The sequence below is a fragment of the Denticeps clupeoides genome, chromosome 3, assembly GCF_900700375.1.
Source record: "Denticeps clupeoides chromosome 3, fDenClu1.1, whole genome shotgun sequence".
Lineage (NCBI taxonomy): Eukaryota > Metazoa > Chordata > Actinopteri > Clupeiformes > Denticipitidae > Denticeps > Denticeps clupeoides.
In genome coordinates this window covers 10423519-10442998 of record NC_041709.1, presented here as the reverse complement: position 1 = coordinate 10442998, position 19480 = coordinate 10423519, and the positions used below count along the sequence as shown (strand labels likewise).

Here is a 19480-nt window from a genome sequence, read left to right as displayed (position 1 = left end):
TCTTTCCCCGTTTGTCTACGTCATTTTCCTCCCCCTGCTGTCATACCTGAGTCTGTGTCCTATACCTGGTTCCATGTTTTATGTATGTTTTTCTTTCTATATCTGTTAACCCCTTCATCTCTGTGATTCCCCACAGTACTTACCTGTACGTCGTCTGCCTCTTGCTCTTTCCTTTGGTTTCTAGTCCCTGTTCCCTTATTGATTTTTCATTTTATAATAATACTTATCTTATCTGCGTTTCAATCCCAGTCTGTGTTAGTGTCATGACACTTTTTAAAATGTAGCATGTGGAAAAAAATTATGCAATTGTATGTTTTAATATCAAAAAGTTGTTTATTTATCAAACAAAAAGAATGCACAATTGAAATAACATTTCTATAAAAAAGGAACATTGGACTGCTCTACAGTGCATTACAAAACCAGCAATTGTATACAACGTGGGTAGAAACAGCCAGGGGTCGCACGCTTCTCACATAAGGAACGCAGCACCTTCCCCTTGTTCAAATGGAACAAAATGTACACTTGAATATTGCAAGAACTACTCTAATTTGGTTACCGATGCTAAAATTGGACGATTTTAAAGGTGAGTTAAAAAGTACATACAATAAGGTCTCTTTTGAATAGTTTCAGTCCGCCTGACTAGTCACTGGACGTTCACCTTGAAAGTCGGGGCTGGCGAGTCGACCACCAGCTCTCTTAACAATGTCTGCTTAATAGATAAAACCAGAGACCCCTGACACACATAATCCATAATAAATATTTGTACACTGGAGGATACTCAGTTCATACAGCCGAAAAGACCATTAGATGCAATGCGGCATCAAAGGGGGGTTCAAAGTCACCTTGAGGAAACCGTGGTTTCAGATTTCAGCCATGGCGCATCACACACAAGACCAAAGGTCACGGCAGCCGCCTTTTATGGCCACAATGAACGATGGGACAGTTTTCCAGACAGAAAACACAAGTCTGGTTTAATACAGTTCAGTCAAACAAGTAAGTGCTGCAGACAGTTTGGTGTAATTGTACTAAAGAGTGCTGTCTGTCGACGTGACAACTGCAGACACTCAACCTTTCAACCGTCAGCACTCACCGATTGCTCCATCCAAGACTCAAGCACATCATCAAAGGCTCAGGGGTGACATGTTTGCCATTTAAGACTGAATGCAGTACGACACAATCGAATAGTCAGATTATGTCGCTTTAAATGTTTGTAAAGGGCCTTCAGAGTGAGTACGCCCCTTACAGACCTTGAGGTCAGACTTCAATGGGCACTCTCGCATTGCGGTTTTTCCGATTTGTTAATTTATTTTACTATACTAAACTAAACCTTCAGAAATATTTTTTTTCTCATCATCAATAATTGAAAAAGGAACACTAAACAATATATTAAATTTAATATTAAAAAAGTACCTGCCCTCCCAACCCTACACAAGCCCCTCCCCTGTGGTCAACGTGTTAACTAGCAATTTCCTCCTCAATTGCTCTATGGATCTGTACAGTAAAAAAGCACATCTCTCCATGTCTTGCTACAGTGATCCCTTTTCAATGGTATGATACACATTTACAGCATACAAGAAAAATATAGGGCTGAGCCTGATCATCTTCTAGAGAAGATGCGCCTCTGTGTCTTGGCATTTTTTTTTCAAGGGCTAGGCAAGTGATTTTCACAGGTTTCCATTTTTAGATAAAGTGACCAAAGGAAAAAAAAAAAACATTCAAAACTAAAAAAAAAAGAGAAATATAAAATTAGGCACATAAATGTTCTCTTTGTCTCAACTCATACCAACATAACTTGCTTTTCAGGGCAAACGAAGAGAGAAAATTTCATAAGACTACCTTTGATAGTGTTTAGGGGCATATTAAGATGATGTGATGACATCTTTAAACAAGTATTCACATGGGCGGTGACAGGCATCCTTCTCGTCATGCCTTATTTTCTAGCCTTGCCTGACATGTGGAATCATAGCGTTTAAAACCAGACCTTTGCTCTCACTCTCTCTTGCTCACCCTCACACACACACACACACACACACACACACACACACACACACACACACACACACTTAAATACACAAGATTACTGTTAGCTTCACCTAGAGAGATGTCTGTCTCCTGAGGAAAAACATGTAAAGACAAATTAAAGGGCAAATTAAGAGAGAACACAGCAAGACAGGATACAGAATTAGCCAGGGAGCACAGAGGTGCTATTTCTATGGTGACTGATGATTAATTAATCTCTATAATGTACATCTGTGTGCATGTTTTTCCTGCCTTGCTTTTATTTAAAGGCTTAAGGTTATGTAGTCTTGGTGATGCATAGCAAGCGTCCTGCCCTGTAACGTAAAACAAGCCAGAAGAGGGATAAGAACTGGTTTAAAAATATCTATGCTGCTTTAACTGAATGGCTGATGTAAAAATATAGGTACTATATGGAATATGCATTGTTTTTTTCTTTTCTCATTTTAATATCAAAATGACTCTTTCCACTGAGAGCTCTGCATTTCCCTGTTACAAAAACCTTTCACTACTGAATGGATGAAGGTCATCCACCCAGAAAACATGGTCCAATGTTTATAACTTAAACGCTCTAATTTACCTGCGCTGGAATGATTCTGTCAAATTAAAAAAAATTAAACAACTGGAGCCTCTAGAACAGAATTGCCACAGACCATGTAGTGGGAGACACTGCAGAGTGTGTGTATCAACAGGAGAAAAATGAACAGATTGGTCCAGAGGGAAAGCACTGAATGGCCTTCACATGGTTGCTCTAAAGTTGGTCTCACTGAGTTGTCGATAAAATGCACATGAGTGTGTCATAAACGGGAGAAGGGGAATGTCTGTACAAGCTGAGCAGCAGGTTTGTGTACCAGAGTTTGGGACATGAGTCGCGTTGGGCGCTCAGAAACAGAAACAACAATTGAGTCCAGACAGGCTGAGGACTCTCAAACAACGATAAAGTCAGACTGGGTCTCTGTAGGTGGGATATTATGGGTTTGGGTAGTCTGGGGGCAGAGTGGCATCACACCAGTATACATCATGTGAAAAAAAAGCTGAACAGCCATAGATTTACATAAAAAAATAAAGTGAAGTCTGAAGGGAAAAAACAAGATGGCGACTCAACAAGGAAATGCTTTAGCAGTCATTTGTTCAGTTCCCTTGTACGTCTCACTCCTTTTTTCCCGGATGAACTGGACGGCAGCACAAGCAAAGTGAAGGGCAGAGTGATTCAGTTGAATCGGTTAGGTCCCTTATCGCCTTTCTCCATGCTCATTTTGTTCTGTACTACTGCAATGTGGTCTGTCTGCCCAGGTGAACCTGCTGGCATCAGTGGTGGCTGCGGAGCCGTTAAAAGGCCGAGCCGGTGATGGCATTTAGCTGCTTCATCAGTCCCTCCAGGCTGGCCATCTGTTCGCTCAAGTCATCCTGTTCATAGACCTGCAAAGAGAGTAGAGAGGAGGTCAATTTGAATAAAAAACAAAGAAACAACACCCGGGGTTTCTTTCACACTTTATTACATTGCTTATGGTTTCAAAATAGTGTGCTGTATAGTTACTGTTACTGCACACATAGTAAACTAAAACAGGTTTAAAGTACTGGTAAAAATGTAACATACCGCACATGTGCTAGCAGTGAGTGTAATTTAGAAGATTCTCAGTCAGGATAGAATTTTTATAGGGATGCTTCCCATTCACATTAACACAATGTCATTGTTTCAGTGGGATATTGTTCTCTGTTGATCTAAATCCCTTGTGCACCAGTGCCAGTATCCAACAGTACAGAACTCCATATGTATCTGACCTAAAAAAACATTTAGAGTAATTGGCAGCAATACAATCTGCAGTTATTGGCATGTCAGCAGTATGTGGAGCAGATCAAAACATTTCAGAGTTTATATTAGCGTCCTTCAAAGAGTTCACAGAAATGCACTCTGACTTTCCGGTAAGAGTTTCAGTGTCAATCGCTTCCAAAGTGGCTGTTAACAGACCCATGGTCCACTGCCCTACAAGTGCAGGCCCAGCGCTCGATCATCATGCATCATATGCTCACATCTCCAGAACCCTTCCATTGCAGTTTAATGGGTGGTGAGCTTCTGCTTCTCTCTGAACTGGGTCAACATTACTTTGTTTCTAAAAAGGAAGTGGATTTTCAGTGGGTTGAAAAGCGAGAGGTGCTGTGACTCTGGGATCAGCAGAGCTGTGTGTGTGTGTGTGTGGGGAAAGTGCTGACAATTCACAGATCTGCCCCGATAGTGAGTGACTGGCCTGGCCTCTTCCCCCCCCTCTAACACACTGCTTCCTCTCTGCCATTTCATAAGCGTCGGTCTCCATCCACACACCGTAGCCTCTCTCTGAAACAGAGCAGTCAACGGGCTGTTTTTTAAAGCCTGTCCTCCATCCTTCCACCCATAAAGGACAGGCTTTTAAGAGGTTATACAGCGGTGACATTTCCCCCAATGTGGACCTCATACATTTTACAGAGGAGAGCAAAAAAAAAAAAAAAAACATTTCACCTCCCTGCCTTCAAAAAATAAAGGTGTGAGAGGGCTGGAGATAGCGAGACAGAGAGAGAAGGCGATGAGCATATGAAGAACCTGATCGATGGTGGCGCATTTATTTGGAGAGACTCCCCCCGACTTCATGCCTGATGAGAAAAGGCCAGATCAATTACAAAGATATGTGAGATGGATAGAAGTCTGCTGACCTTTGTGCTTGCAATCTTCTCTCTCCCCCGTCCCTGCCCGACTCCTCTTCCTCCCCACCTGCTTTTCTCATTATTGCTTCTCCACCGGTTCCCATAAAGAGTTATGCTATCTAATGGCTGCCCCCACCTTCCTCAAATCTACAGCTGTACTGATGCGTGCTGCGTGTTATTGTTATGGGGATATTAATATTTAATGGTTGACGTCTCGTGTCCGCAGCCCAGGTGTACCCCTCTCCAAAAAGGCTGAAGATAAAACCTACATGTGGTAAAAGGATGGGAGAAACAGGGAGACATTTTTTTTCTGTCACACCAGCCTTTTGTACCCTGGGTGCTGTTCATCACACCATTGTGTCCATTTCGCTGCCTCAGCTGCGCCGCAGTTGCGCTATTCCTGCAGCGAAACTGCTGTGGCACAGGGAAATTAAATATTTAAAATATCCTTTATGTAACGTTGGCCTCGCGCCTCAAAAGGACAGAACAAATACCGCGGCGCGACAGGGATAATTCTTCTTAGGTGTGAACTTGGCTATTATTGGAGAAAATAGAGCAGGGAAGGCTCGAAATAGAATGGCGTTTAGACTGCAGTCCAGCATATGCAGCCATTAGGGTCAGGATGCAGACACCGACAGAGCAGAGGAAGCGATTTTTGTTATGTTTTCAGTGACAGGATCCTGCAACGATTGTCCAGGGTGTAGCTCTAATGGGACCATATCCAATTTCTTACCTTTTATTTCTGTCAAATAGATAATTGGACAAACAGCCCACAACTGAGGATCTTTACTGGCTACTTCCAAACCAAAAACATGAAATCAAAAAAATTCTAAATAAATTTACTGTAAGGAATTTCTATTCCCCAGGAGATGATGTAGGGCTAATTACTGGGCCTCAAGATTTAAATGTGTACACATTTAAGAGCCGAAATGTAGCCTCAAGGTAGTAATAAGTACCTGAGTCCTGCCCTACTGATAAGCTGCGATGTCCTATGTATGATTTCTATGCAGGTTTTTGTTTTACATTTAAAGCCAAACATCAGAAGGAAACAGGACTTACACTTGCTGGATCATCAGGGGGTTTCTGTCCTTCTTCAGCTACCTCGGGCGCTGTTGGCACAGACACGGGAAGTAAGGGTGACCTGGCCTTGCCGGCCTGCCCCAGGGAGGCTGTCTTTACCTGGGCCTTGGGGAGGCTGGCACCTGTGGATAAAGAGAGAATGCTTTGTGAACCGTGTTCTACATTTCCTAAATAAGCAATCCTCAAAAAGCCATGTAATGGAATTCAAAGTCAAGACAATATTTATTAAGATCCTCTGCGGGCAATTTCTATTGCATAATAGCCAGACACATAATCTCAAAAATACATTAAATAAGCAAATGAGAGGGACAAGCACATTACATTAAAATTAATAAAATGCATTTTGAATGCCCCACTGAGGCACTGTTCAATAATCTAATTATGGTGGGTATAAACGAATACAAAAGTGATTACTCCTAATCTTTAGTAATCTATGGTGTAAGCCTGAGGCAACGCTGCATGTACAGTTGGTGATTACTGCTATAAGGCATGACTTTTCTCTCAAACAACGTTCTTCCTTTAGTTTCTTTTATATAACACTGTTTTCATAATTTTCACAAGCCAGCAGATATTACAGTTTTTTAAAATGTCACTTTTTATATGAAAGCACAGTTTGTTATCCATAGTTGCACCAAGACACTCACCCTGCTGCCCTCTAGTAAATGTGAGCTCGTGGCACTGGCTTCAGTTGTACAATCAATAATTGTACATTTAATCAAGCAATTTTTTTCAAGCAAAACATAAATCTGCCAACATGCGCGATTTCTGAGTCAGATTAATAGCAACTAGACCTCATGCCGTCTTTTAACATGTTTTCAATTTTTTGCATAGCTGGACTGAAATCAAGCTAATTTCAAGTACAGGGCTTGTACCATGTAACACATGTAGGTTTCAGGGCGGGGTTAGAGTACCAGCATGCAATTAAGTATTTTTTTTTTTAATGTAAAGATACATTTAACAAAGTTGCTGAAAAGAACATAGGCATGGATGTAAAATGATTGTTTTATTATGCTAAGAGAAAAAAAAGATTGTCTGGGAGCTACATCTACAGCAGAATAACCTCATGCACACTTACAGCTGCCCATTCATTACAAGAGCACGGCGTGAACGCCAAGCATGTCACAGGAGGGTTCTGGCCCAAACACATTATCTCCCTAATAAATCGCAGGATGAGATGTGTTGATTTGGCAACAGGTCGGCCTGTACAGATGGACATTGCTGATAGCTTCCGGGCTCAGGCGAGGCAGCGTCAGGCCAGGAAGGGCTCTCCAAGGATCATGGGTAGGCATATGAATGGTGGAGAGGATGCTAAGCAATGGACAGCTATGGTGGCAGAGAGGATGCACAGACACACCAATTTATCGCCCTCCCAATCTTAATTAGATACCTGGGCTGTGCATTATCTGCATAATTTAACACTGGAAATTGCCAGCACCTGCTCAGAGCACGAGCACGGCGGGAGGATGATGGGAATGTTCAGGCCAGTAACGGTGTGCACTGTCCCTCAGGGCAGCTGTTATTAATGCCTGCTGGGGTTGGATGGGCATCACGACATGATGCCAGTTAGGGGCAGAACATGAGTTCTGGAGTATGAGTTCTACAGCAGAAATACAGATTTCTACGTCCAAGGAAGAATTCCACTGATCCTACAACCACATGAAGGACCACAATGCTGCAGTAAATAGTCTGTTTCTGCTTTCCTTATTTGTACCCATTATTACCTGAACTACATGATTACATAATTACATAATTACCTTTTCCTGTGAAGGGTATGCCCACAGAAATTTAGGCCCAAAATAAATATACAGTAGTCTACTCTTTGTACTAAATTTGTACTAAAGTTTATGTAAAAGTTTAATCAAATCAGGCACCCTTTGTCTTTATAACAACATATTGGTTTGCTGCATCCTTGTTCCTTCAAGCAACCAGCAAACTGGTACTAAAGACATATCTGATATGTCTTCTTCAACAATCAAATGTTTAAATAATGTGTTACAGACTACCACTATTGTTTTAATAAACATTGTTAATTGAATTTTTAAGCTTTAACTTCAGTCACAATAACTGAGGGACAATGTGTTGCAGACGTGACTGCGCCCCCTAATGTTTGGAACAGTACAACATGTACAGTGGGGTGAATTTGTGCACTGGAGCTTTCCAAGTTTGCCAACAGGCCTAATTACATCTGTCATCCACAGTCCCCCCATCCTGCCCCTCTAAAACATGAGCCTAATCCAGAGCTGATTAGCTGGAATTAGCCAGTAGTATGAAGCAGCGAGTTGCCAGATCAGAGAGCACAGTGCCCAGTCATGTCTCCGTACCTCAGCTGCAATCAGCATCAGTGTCTTTTAAAGCTGACACACACATCTCAGATGTTACTCGGTGTGCCTGTTACCCACACATGTGTATACATAGTGCAGAAGAACTCTGAAGTTATGACAATATGCAATATAATAATCAACATTTTTTCAGACTATATCCTATATCGACTCCTGCTTCAAAAGAAAACTGTCTGGCTGTAGTAACCAGTGAACATAATTTTCCCTTTGGTTAATTAGAAGAAGTCACATGAACGCGCTGCTTATCGGAATGCACAGACGAAGTTCAGAATATTCAGTTTGTATTCTGCTCTCTTGAATAATTATCGTGCAGGTTGAATGGTAACAATTTTATACAACTAGGCCTATTGTCATTCACATGGTCCAATGGTGATGTTATGTTGATCAATTAAGATCCCCGTTTCACAAGGTAGAACACCCTTACTTCCATGACAATAGCTCGGAGGTGCTATGGTTGATGTCTGTGGTATTTGAAGCTGGTTTATTGCCGTACTGTGGTTATGGAATATATCAAGCATAAAATGATTGGGCAATTGACAGCAGAACAGGCAAGTTTGACAGCTGATTGGCTGCTTAACCATTAGCCCTGTAAGATTAAAAAAAAAAAATGAACAGAAAAACTGGTCCTGCTTCTTCAGCCTAATTTCAGAAGGGCAGGGGAAAAGCCTGGCACGACTACTATTTTAAAACTAATTCAAATCAAAACCAAAGTCTATTGTAGACTGTATTGAAAAAGCATGTTATTTTTTTCTGTGCAACTATCACCCGACCAGTGTGTGCATGAAAACAGGTCACTTGTACGGACAAAATCCAAGAAAACTACACGGGGAGAAACTGTGATTCGCAGCTTTTCCACACATCCGTCACACATATGCTGATGTACTTTTGTTTACCAGGAGAAAGGTTCCGAACAGGCTCTTAATGAGCATGGCTTTTAGAAATGTGTGTCTGTGCTATTTTGTGTGAGGCAGATTTTTTAATTTGGTGTCCACGGTTAGAGGTGCATTTTTAATTACCCACAATTCTAAAAACAAATGAAGAGTGGACATGCAGGATTTCTGGGGTTCATATAGGGTGGTAGTAGCCTAGTGGGTAACACACTCGCCTATGAACCAGAAGACCTGGGTTCGAATCCCACTTACTACCATTGTGTCCCTGAGCAAGACACTTAACCCTGAATTGCGTCCAGGGAGACTGTCCCTGTAACTACTGATTGTAAGTCGCTCTGGATAAGGGCTTCTGGTAAATGCAGTAAATGTAAATATGAATAAAGAGCTGTTTGCAGAGTTCCACCAAAAAGCTCTAAATAAAAAGCCAATGCATTACCCCGGCATAAGCGCCCATCCTGTAAAATAGGCTTAGGCGCAGTAGACATAAATCTAGCTTTTTTTTTTTATTATTATTAATATTTCCTGGCCTTTTGCCTGCTCAAAAGACCTCAAGCCTTTGACCGCTCCAGACAGCTCAAATCCCTCTCCTTCCTCCTTTTTATTCTCCCGTCCCAGACCGGTAAATACCACACTTTGCGGACATGCAGTGGATGTCTGATATACAGCTGAACCGGCTCTCTCTCCAGGTCAACTATAAGCTGCAGACTGAAATTTTTCTCCAAAAGGGTGTTATCTATCGAGTGGAAAGTGCAGCAAATATGAGACCGCAGCCTTCAGCCTTACTCTAAAATTCTGTCTAGAGATCTAGGACTTTGTGGGTGAAAGCGGCGTCTGCTGGACTTTAAAGATTTTTTTTTTATTAGCCAAGGTAAGAAGGGGTTACTTTAACAAAACAGAGACCACCCCTCCAATTTTTTTTCCTCAGTAGAGAGGTAATGAAATGCATTGAGAGTGGTCTGGCGACATTTCCTTCACCCAGCCGTCCACTGTTCGGATCGCAGCCAATTTATAACGGAATTTGTGTGCTCTTCGAGCACAATTGCATGAGGGGTTGGAAAATGGCCGCTGGTTCCAGCCGGTGGAGGAATCTGTAAAGTAAATGATGATGGAACCTGTTCCACACTTTAAAGGTCACTTCATCTACCAATCAACAATGCAGCTTCTCCTGGCTGCAACAAGGACCATTGCCACGGAAACAGAATGCAGTCACCACAGACAGAAAAAAAAAAGTTAATCTCAACAGGATTTTTGCCGGGATCCGCTAATGTACTGCACAGTGGCTTCCGATTCAAATTCAGATTCTGCAATAATTAAAACCATTGTCCAGGCTGGTTTTCATTTTCAAGAGAGATCCTTAGCTCCGCTCTCTTAGTCACTTGGACCAAGCCCTTCACCGTGGGGCTCAGCGCTGACTCTTCAACACAAACGGTTTAAGGAAAAACCAATTAAATTGTGTCTGGAGGGGAAAACCCTTGGTGGCGCATCTGTCAGAGCACATCTATATCACGCCAGCACTGAGGGCCGGAGGGGTGGCGGTATGATTAGGGATAGGATAAAGACGCAGGGTGGGGACGAGTCACCTGTTGGCACCGGGAGGTCCACATTTGGTGTCACAGTGGTGGGCATGGGATGGAAGCTGGACCCCCCCTAGAGGTGTGGGAGTACTACAGAGCCTGGGGCATATATAAATGGATGTGTCTGAGATCGGTTTTGAGGAGTCTGAAAAAATCAATTGCACATTGAAACCACCTGAGCATTGTCTGGAAATACACAGATACACACACATTTTATTCACACCCTCTACATTCTAACCTGGGATTACATGGAAAATAATCAGGCGGTCATTACAGCAGGACAAGCATTGTGTTGTCCAGCAGAGGGAGAAATTTTCTAGAGGGCTGTAACCACCTTCTTAACTCAGAGAGAAGCATACCACCACATGCTAAACATCCCACCCCAGGCGCTATGCTCATTCGCATGTCATACCCCTCGCATTCGCATGTCATACACAATCCAGTGTGACCTTCAGCGGGCGGAGTCGCCTTAAAGCATATTCATCATAAAACAGAAATCAATATTAACAACGTTTTCCCTCACAGCCGTGGCGAGCCGCACTACATTCTGCCTTTAGAGTTTAACAAGCTGCTTTCATCAATCAGCGCCTGTGATTAATACCAAGCTCACGCAAATAAATCACAGGGCCAAATCAGTCAGCGTGAGGAGCTGAAGAGTGAAATTTTCCATTTCTTCCCCTGCCCAGGGTGCCCTCTAGCAAACAAGGCAACGAAAAAGCCCAAAAGTGTATGACGGTAATCCATCAACTCAGCAGAACCGCGGGCGACCCACCGAGCGCACCAGATTCTGGTCTACTTTCTAGTTTCAAGTGTTTACACTTAATCTCACAGGGTGAAGAGGTCCAGCTGGGACTCACTTGACTGTGGCATCATTGTGGTGTAGACTTTAGGGTCAATGGTCCCCATGGGTGGAGGCAGAATGGGGTTGGCGAAGCTGCGGAGTGGGTGGGTGGGCCGGACGCAGGCGGTGGGGATTGTGCGGCTGGGTGCCTCCTCCGTGCCCGCATGTTCCGTCTGTGTGGTGGGGATAAGCGTCTGCTGCTGGGGGGTTGCGCCCTCGGTTGTAATGGCTGCAATGAATCAGAAGAGTATTACACATAAATTCACATAATGTTGGGTGAGTTTAGTAATTCTGCTTCCCTCAGTGTTCTCGTTCCATCTACAAAGAAATTCTGGACAAGTGGTTCTCGAACCTCAATATAGATACTCAAATACAGTATCATAGTCCTATTTAACTACACGTAACACACAGCAGCTCTGAATATTAACATGGTGTACAGGGAGCCAGAACACGTCCCACAGTTCTATATTTAGATTAAGATTCAACATTCATCGTCATTTGTAAAGACTGTTAATTTTTTTTCATTTTTTGGTTTCTTTCTCTAGAAAGAAACATCATCCACAGCTGTGAAAGAACCGAATAGAAGATGTCAAGGAAAAAAATTGCCTGAAACCCTGGCACGAGTTTGAGCAAATCAGCATTAAGACATAAACAGTAGGACAAAGAGCACTGGGGAGAAGGGGAACAGAGGGAATTGAAAGTCTATGGCTGTGCATAAATAACATAACAAAAGCAAACCTGCATGTTCAGCACTGAGTTAACCTGCTATTTAGCTCACAAGACTTTGGAAACTGTCTGCTGCTATTTTCACTTTTTTGCTTTAATCCCACAGTGCGCTTGACTGCATAAACACGTTGTTAAAACACACTGATGCAAGTCACTTCAAATGCTGCCTAGCCTCTGGGTAACCATGTTTAGGATCAGATTAAATACCCAAATGGCATCTTTTAGCAAAGTTCAAATGTCCTAAGACATTTTTTAACAATCTGCATCCAGAAAATGGTACAAGCTGCGTCCAAAGATCAAACAATGCTACGAAATTCATGGAGATCTCAACAGGCCTGCCATCTGAAGGAATGAAAGCAATTTTTTTTTAAAGAGGCAGGATCAATACTGGCAGCACTAACAAGACTGTGCCTCCAAGTCACTGTCGTCTGCCATATTACTGAAGTGTTTTATCAGCATTCTGCCCGTTTTGTCCACTTTGTGTCTCAGATCTTCTGTAAAAAACAAAGAAACTCTTGTTCTGTTCTTACAGGATGAAAAAGCCCTACAGCATTGCCAAGAGCTAGGACCTAGATCTCTTTTTTCCCCCTCTCCCTCTAAGTCATTTATAGGCTTGCACCATTCTCCTGCTCTTGTCTATTTGCACTTCCATCCACCTGATTTCTAGCCCCCCCGACTGAGTGTAGGACTGTGAGGGAGACAAGGCATGGAAAAGAAAAGATAACCTAATTCCAATTTCCTCATCCGGTAATTTCCTTTCCACCTAAATTACAGATATGGGTCAATGAGGTATTAAGCAATTACTTGGGTCCATGGGCGCATCAACACTACCTCTCTTTGTAACTGGGTGAGAGCGGCCAAGCTCAGGGTCGAAGAGAGGTAAGGGAGTGTTAATGAGAGATAAGTGTCTGTTCCAAGAAAGCAGGCAGGTGGAAAAAGACATGAAATGGGGAACAGGAAAGATGTCTGAAACAGACAGGAGCATGGAGTGAAGGTAGACGAGCTACAGAACCAGGTGTAGAGAGATCTGAAGTGAAAGAGTGTAGCATTTAGAGAACGAATGAAATGACACAGAAGGATGAGTGTGCAGATGCAGTTAGTGTGTGGATACCTGTGGCATAACCTCTGTCCACAGTCAGGGTAGAGAAGGGCATGGGCCTGAGCGAGAACTTGGGGTGGGTGTAGCCACATGTTGGGGAGGGGAGGATGCCCGGGTATTGGCTGCTCTCCAACGTTGGCACTGGGATGGCACTCACCACAGCTGCAATTAGAAAGAGAGAGATTTACATCAAAATAAGCATCAGTCACATGATACTTATTTCATTCTCTTAATTCACTTCTTATCTTGCACTGTGATTGGCTGAGAGGCATTCTCCTTGAATGCAGTGTGTGGTTCTCAGTGGTACCTCAGTGGCATTTTGGTGGTATGTTTCCTAACCCGCTAGGCCACCACTGCCCCTGTGTGTGATCATCTTTCCAAATTCAATCTGTTGAAAACCACTGATCATCTCCATAAAAGCCTTTCACCACACCTTATACCAGCAAATTGGGTCTCTAAAGCTGTGTCTAGTCCAGATCCTTTTGACTCAGGACTTCACACTTGAAACCTAATCAGAGCTGGCAGATAAACATCCACACAAATGGGTTTTACCAGCCCACGAACAACGGATTTATTTCACCAATTAATTAATCTGTAATTAGATTTCTCAAGGGCCATTAAAATATTTTTCATTAACACTTCTTAGAAATGGATCTCAGTTTTTTTTGCCAGTATTAGTCATAAAAATCACACAATGTATGTCTTTTTTATAATATAATTCCAGATTTATAATGATCCTGTGAATCATTACCCCCCCCCCCCCCCCAATCAAATAAAATTTTTAACATTATGACCCTCATGCTTCAGTCTGAAACTTCGGTGTGCCATAGCTCATTCTAATGTATTTGCAGCACCAGCACAACAGAAGAAGATTGGCTTGGCATCCAATCACACAGCTGATCCCTGGGGAATTGATTATTGCATTCTTGTTCAACCTCACAATTTTGTGCTCGATCTAGCACAATGGCATCGAAACAAAAAACGAATAGACAATGTAAAGAGATAAGTTTTTGGGGGCGACTAATTCGACTTCTCGTTGACTCCCTATCATGGGGCAAAATGACTTTAGACAAAGACAGTGAGTCCTAAGATCAGCAGACCGATCTGCAGCCCAGAGAGACAGGGAAATGAGGAGCATAATTAATCACATTAAACACGATGTAGAAATTAATTACTGTCATTTTGCACTGTCATTGTTTTTATTAATACATTTCTGTGGGAAGTACGGAAGAGGAAGCTGGAATGTTCATTATGAGTCATTAGGTCTAATTACCCTGCCGTCCCAGAATTCACTGCTGTTTGGCATGGAAAGTAAATGGTACTCAGGACAGGGTTTTGGACTTTACATTATAACTTCTAGCATTAAAAAGAGGGGTCAACAGCCATTAACCACCACCACTTGAGGCTAACAATCTATTGAAGACAAACAGGTTTGGTATGTGGATGTGGGACTAGCCTTCAAATGCTTGGGGTTGATGGGGACACTGCTGAAAAAATGTGCAATCATTTATCGGTTCCCGATGCTGCCTACTGAAAAGGACATTGGGTTAGTCCCATAACTGTAGTCCCACAACTCATTGTACATAACGGTTTAAGTCACACTCAGATCCCGTGTGCCGGAGCCTATCTTGGGTCATTGGGCACCACAGTGAACACACACCATTCACTCAGTGTAAAGTCACCTGTTCACCTATCATACATGTGTTTGGACAGTGGGAGGAATCTAAAGTACCTGGCAGATACCCACGCACTGTGTCACACTCCCACTGTATCACCGTCCCACGTCAAGACTGCTAATTCACTGTAGATTCTTGCACGCTCTATCCACATCTCAGCTGGTGTGGGGTGAGTTGTAAAATGGCGTCACATCATCCAAGTGCTCCCCATCACTGTTGGTAAACGTTTACGTAAAAACCATGTGACTGAGGATATCTACAAAGCTAATCCAGAGCTATGCCTCATCTCTTCCTTCTAGACGTTCCAATTCAGTGTAACTTTTGATTACAGTGAGGGGAAAAGAGGTTCCTCTTGGTATGAACTCCGCGGAATTTACCACCACTTCTAGCTCCTACTGGAGTGAGAAGAGAATCATGATTTGACATTTTTGCACAATTAATAGCGCAGCCCTAGCAGCAATCAAAGCAAAACACGATCCTTCTCCTGAACAAGTCGAGCCCGGAAGGCTGCTTCCCTGCGGACATAGTCGGCTCTTAACACATTCTTCTTCATCGCTTCAGAGCTTGATGGGCTTGTTAAAGGGGAGTTATTTTAATATGTACCACCCCGCGGCTCTGCAGCATGATGGAGAGGAGCAGAGTGAAAGAAACTGATGGCTGGAAAGAGAGTCAGAGAGGCAGACAGAGTGAGGGAGCACAGTCGGGATCCACTGACTGATGTCTGAAGGTGCCTATCCTGCCGTATCGCTGACACATTGCTGGTGTCTCTACATGATAAGATCCCGAACGCACCCAGCTCCAGGTGTCGTTTGGAGTTGGAGCGAGCAGAGCATCAGACGGCCCCCGGAGCAGCAGACTCAGCCCGGGGACCTTGCCCCTGTGATGGGATTCTGGGCGAATATGTGTGGCGATAATAGGGATCTCAGCTTGTGAAAAGCACACTCATCCGTCCGGCCTGTTCCCAGAGCTGCCGGGATGTGAGGACACTTTCATGTGCTTGTGAAGAGAAGCAGCACAGGCAGAGGACGGAATGTCGGAGTAATTACTGTCTCTCTCGCACTCGTTCCCTCCCTCCCTCCCCACCGGATTTCTTTTTCTCGCCTCATTCAGAGAGAGGATGCATGCTGCTGCAAGAAAGGGCATTCGCTAGGAGGAGGAGGGAACTTCTGACTGAGGGAAGTGATCCGTGTCCACAATGAAACCCACCCCCCACCATCACGGAGACGTCAGGGGGAAAAGAAAAGCAACAACCATCGGTAAATACAAAAGACCCATGAGTCAGAGATCAGTGTAATTCACGATGATCATTAACACACGTCTCCAGTGTGCATTGAGCGCTGTGCGGCTGCGCAGCAATGCATCCACAGTCTGACTTTGATTGATGTCGCTGCTCCTTTATGATGTGCGGGCAGCACCGTTTGTACGTGCTCCGTAGACGAGAGAGGCCGTGGCCATTGTCAGCTTGGCAGCGTGACTGATGAGGACTCGCTGTCTGGCTGCTAACAAACACTGGTGCGTAGTCCAATCTGGATCTTGTCACTTGCTAACAGGAACCTGAGTGGATTGGGAGGGCCGCCTCTCTCCCCTCCACAAATTCTTGGCTCTGGCTCATCATTAGTAAAAAGGGCAACATCTGACACCAGCTGTGCTGTCCAGCACCTCCTGTCTGTTAGACAAGTTGCACTGACCCCTGAGCCGTGCCATTAGCTAATTCTAACAGCACTGCAGTTCTGACGAGGAAACATTGGTGCCTGGACGTGGACCAGAAGCAATGTCCGTGTTCTGTATGCATGATTCGGAGCGCCACTCACGTGTGTTGCTGGGCTGTGAATCCATGGGGATCATGAGTTTTGTGCGCGTGGCCCTCCGAGCCGCCAGGGAGCGCTCCAGTGTTGAGATGCTGCTCGAGGCTTCATCGGGATCGCCACCTAACAGAGAGAGAGAAGGTGCTGAGCCGTGAGCAGCACAAAGATTTTCAAATATATAAATAAGCCATAAGACTTCTAAATCAAAACTGTGCTCTACACTCATATCACATATCTAAATGAGACATTTTTGTCATTTTGTCATCAGACTTCCGGTTTGTTCTGACTTTTGCCCTCTGAGGGGTCTTGTTAATGTTTCACATTGTACTACGTAAATGGTTAAAATTACAATAAACCCTGCTTGACATGATGTGACACACACTCACTGGTGACTTCATAAGAAACTCCTGCCTTACACCATGTGCCATGTACAAGTCCACTTTCTACTGAAATGTGACTCTGCTACTGCAGTGCACCTTCATAATACCCACGCAACGCTTTAGTCCACTGGTGAATGTGAAGCTGGGTCAGTGAGATATTTACTGATATTTACTTTAGTGGGTAGTTACAAAGACTGACCTGAGTGGCTGCTTTTGCTGCCCATCTGGCTCTCCGATTGGCTGTGGCTGACAGGTGCGATCTCCTGACATGTCTGGATCGGGGACTCGCGCCCGGACGGGGCCAAGCTAGATGGCTTCTCCATGTTCTTCAGCTCCATCTCCTCATGGTGGATCCACAGGTCAGGTGGCCGCAGGTCCTTCTGGCTGCCTTTCCTCTTGCCTGCACTGCTGGTAGCCCTCTTCCTGCAAGAGCACAGAGCAGAGGTGAGGAATGTGTGTGTCTGGGAGCGTGCATGTTGTCTTGCTTTATCTCTGTTACACACACACACACACACACACACACACAGAGAGAACAACACAGGAGAGTGTGACAGGGGTAATTATGGCCTATGTGTGCAGCTTGGTCTGCTCTGCTCTCTGCTGTAGTGTGCAGAGTCTGCAGGTCCGACTCTCATTCTAATGAGGCCAAGTGCTGATCTCACATCCCACTATCCCACCTTGCACTTCTCCTGCAAGCTATCACACCTACACTACGCAGAAGTGTTGCTCATTACAGTCACTTGAATACACATATACTCACATCACATACACCTACTCCAAACACAACACATATGCAACATGCACATTTGCAGACATTAACACACTCAAAAAACACATACAAGTGTATACTGGGTAATAAAATGTCATTTTATCATTTAAAAAAGGTAAACATTCAGTGCTTCAGCAGAAACTTAATACTGAATTGAATTGTTACTTGCATGATTGTGGGTAATTCTCTAATAATTTGAAATTTCATCAGCTAGTTCATCAGCTATCGGTACAATACCAAAAACTAAATCAATAAGCATGTAATGATTAAAGCATATATGACGTACACTTACTATTTTAAATGAACTAAAAAAATATATATTTTTCACACAAATACAACATTTTCTTCTTAATGAACACAATCATAACCACTCACATACACACACACACACACAAAACAGTCAAACAAACACAGCAGTATTTGGGTTTGTAGGACACTGAGAGTCCTGACATCAACACACACACACACACACACACATGCACACTCACGCATATTTAACAGCTGACTGTTTAACACACACACACACACACACACACACACACACACACACACACACACACACAGTCTGTGCACTGATCTATATTTACAAATCCCTTAGCTGCAGAAATATTCAGACTTTGCACCAAGCTGTTAGCAGATTATCTTCTGATTTCTTGTTAATTGCAAAAACGTGTAAAACCTCAATGAAGCAGAGCAATCAGGTCGACATGCTACATGCCACAGCTTCACATTTTAAAAGCCACTTTGCTTCATTAGCATATTAGCACCTTCACAAACAACTGGAATATTCTAGTCTGTAACCAAGGCTTCCAGTCACCAACTGCAGGGGTGTACGACGAGTTTGTCTTCTTACCAGCATGTGCTAAATAATGAGTCAGTTCTCTGTGCCCTAATCCTGTCAGGAGACATTGTCTCAGCCTCTGGGTGAAAGAGGAGCAGTCAGACCTCCATAATGAGAGGCAGAGAGGGACCAACGTCAGCAGAGGTGAGTCACCTCCGCAAAACGCTACAATCCTTACGTGAACCTGGGCTCATACCTGCAGGGGAGCAGCAGCTGTACACCAGCATCACACCTGATAAACTGTATGGGGGTTAGACCTGGAAATCCAGCCATTTTAAGGGTCATTTTACTTTAAGACCAATAAAGTGCTCAGGTTTGAAGGTGGCGGCGTAATGGTCATAGTGACACACTAAATCCGGTTTATGAGACAAAAATCATGTATGGCCCTTCTTCAGCACAAGTATCTTGTTTTCTCTTTTGGAGAAAATTGTGAGTGCCCAAGCATAGTCAAGTGTCTTGGTGTCCGTAGCCTGGATCCTACTGAACGAGTAGCAGAATGTGTTTACTGCTCAGGATAAGGGTGTCTGCCAAATGCCCTAAATGTAAATGCAAATGCATCTCAGATTCCAGCTTGTTTTCATGCTAACAATAACTCTAAAGGCAATTGTGAACAGAATCTAGATCTGAGTGTGTTGGAATTTAGTTTGCAGAAATGACACAGTAGTTAGAGCTACCTGACAGAACACCTCAGTGAAGACACTTGGAGCTGGGATTTAATTGAACCTATCATTTCAATTAAAATAACCTGGATTATTGTCCTCCTAGTCA

At 43.5% G+C, this 19480-nt stretch overlaps 1 protein-coding gene across 4 annotated transcripts in view; it reads right to left on the bottom strand.

Moving 5' to 3' along the window:
* Positions 1 to 1446: 1446 nt before the first annotated feature.
* dcc (DCC netrin 1 receptor) overlaps positions 1447 to 19480 on the bottom strand; it is a 168637-nt gene continuing 150603 nt past the window's right edge. For all 4 annotated transcript variants that reach the window (XM_028973635.1, XM_028973636.1, XM_028973637.1 and 1 more), the window contains exons 24-29: positions 17302 to 17525; positions 16729 to 16845; positions 13254 to 13403; positions 11433 to 11645; positions 5752 to 5894; positions 1447 to 3435 (exon numbers count right to left, since the gene is read on the bottom strand). In XM_028973635.1, the coding sequence (XP_028829468.1) occupies positions 3346 to 3435; positions 5752 to 5894; positions 11433 to 11645; positions 13254 to 13403; positions 16729 to 16845; positions 17302 to 17525 (937 nt within the window). In that variant the 3' untranslated portion in view covers positions 1447 to 3345. The remainder of the gene's footprint in view (positions 3436 to 5751; positions 5895 to 11432; positions 11646 to 13253; positions 13404 to 16728; positions 16846 to 17301; positions 17526 to 19480) is intronic.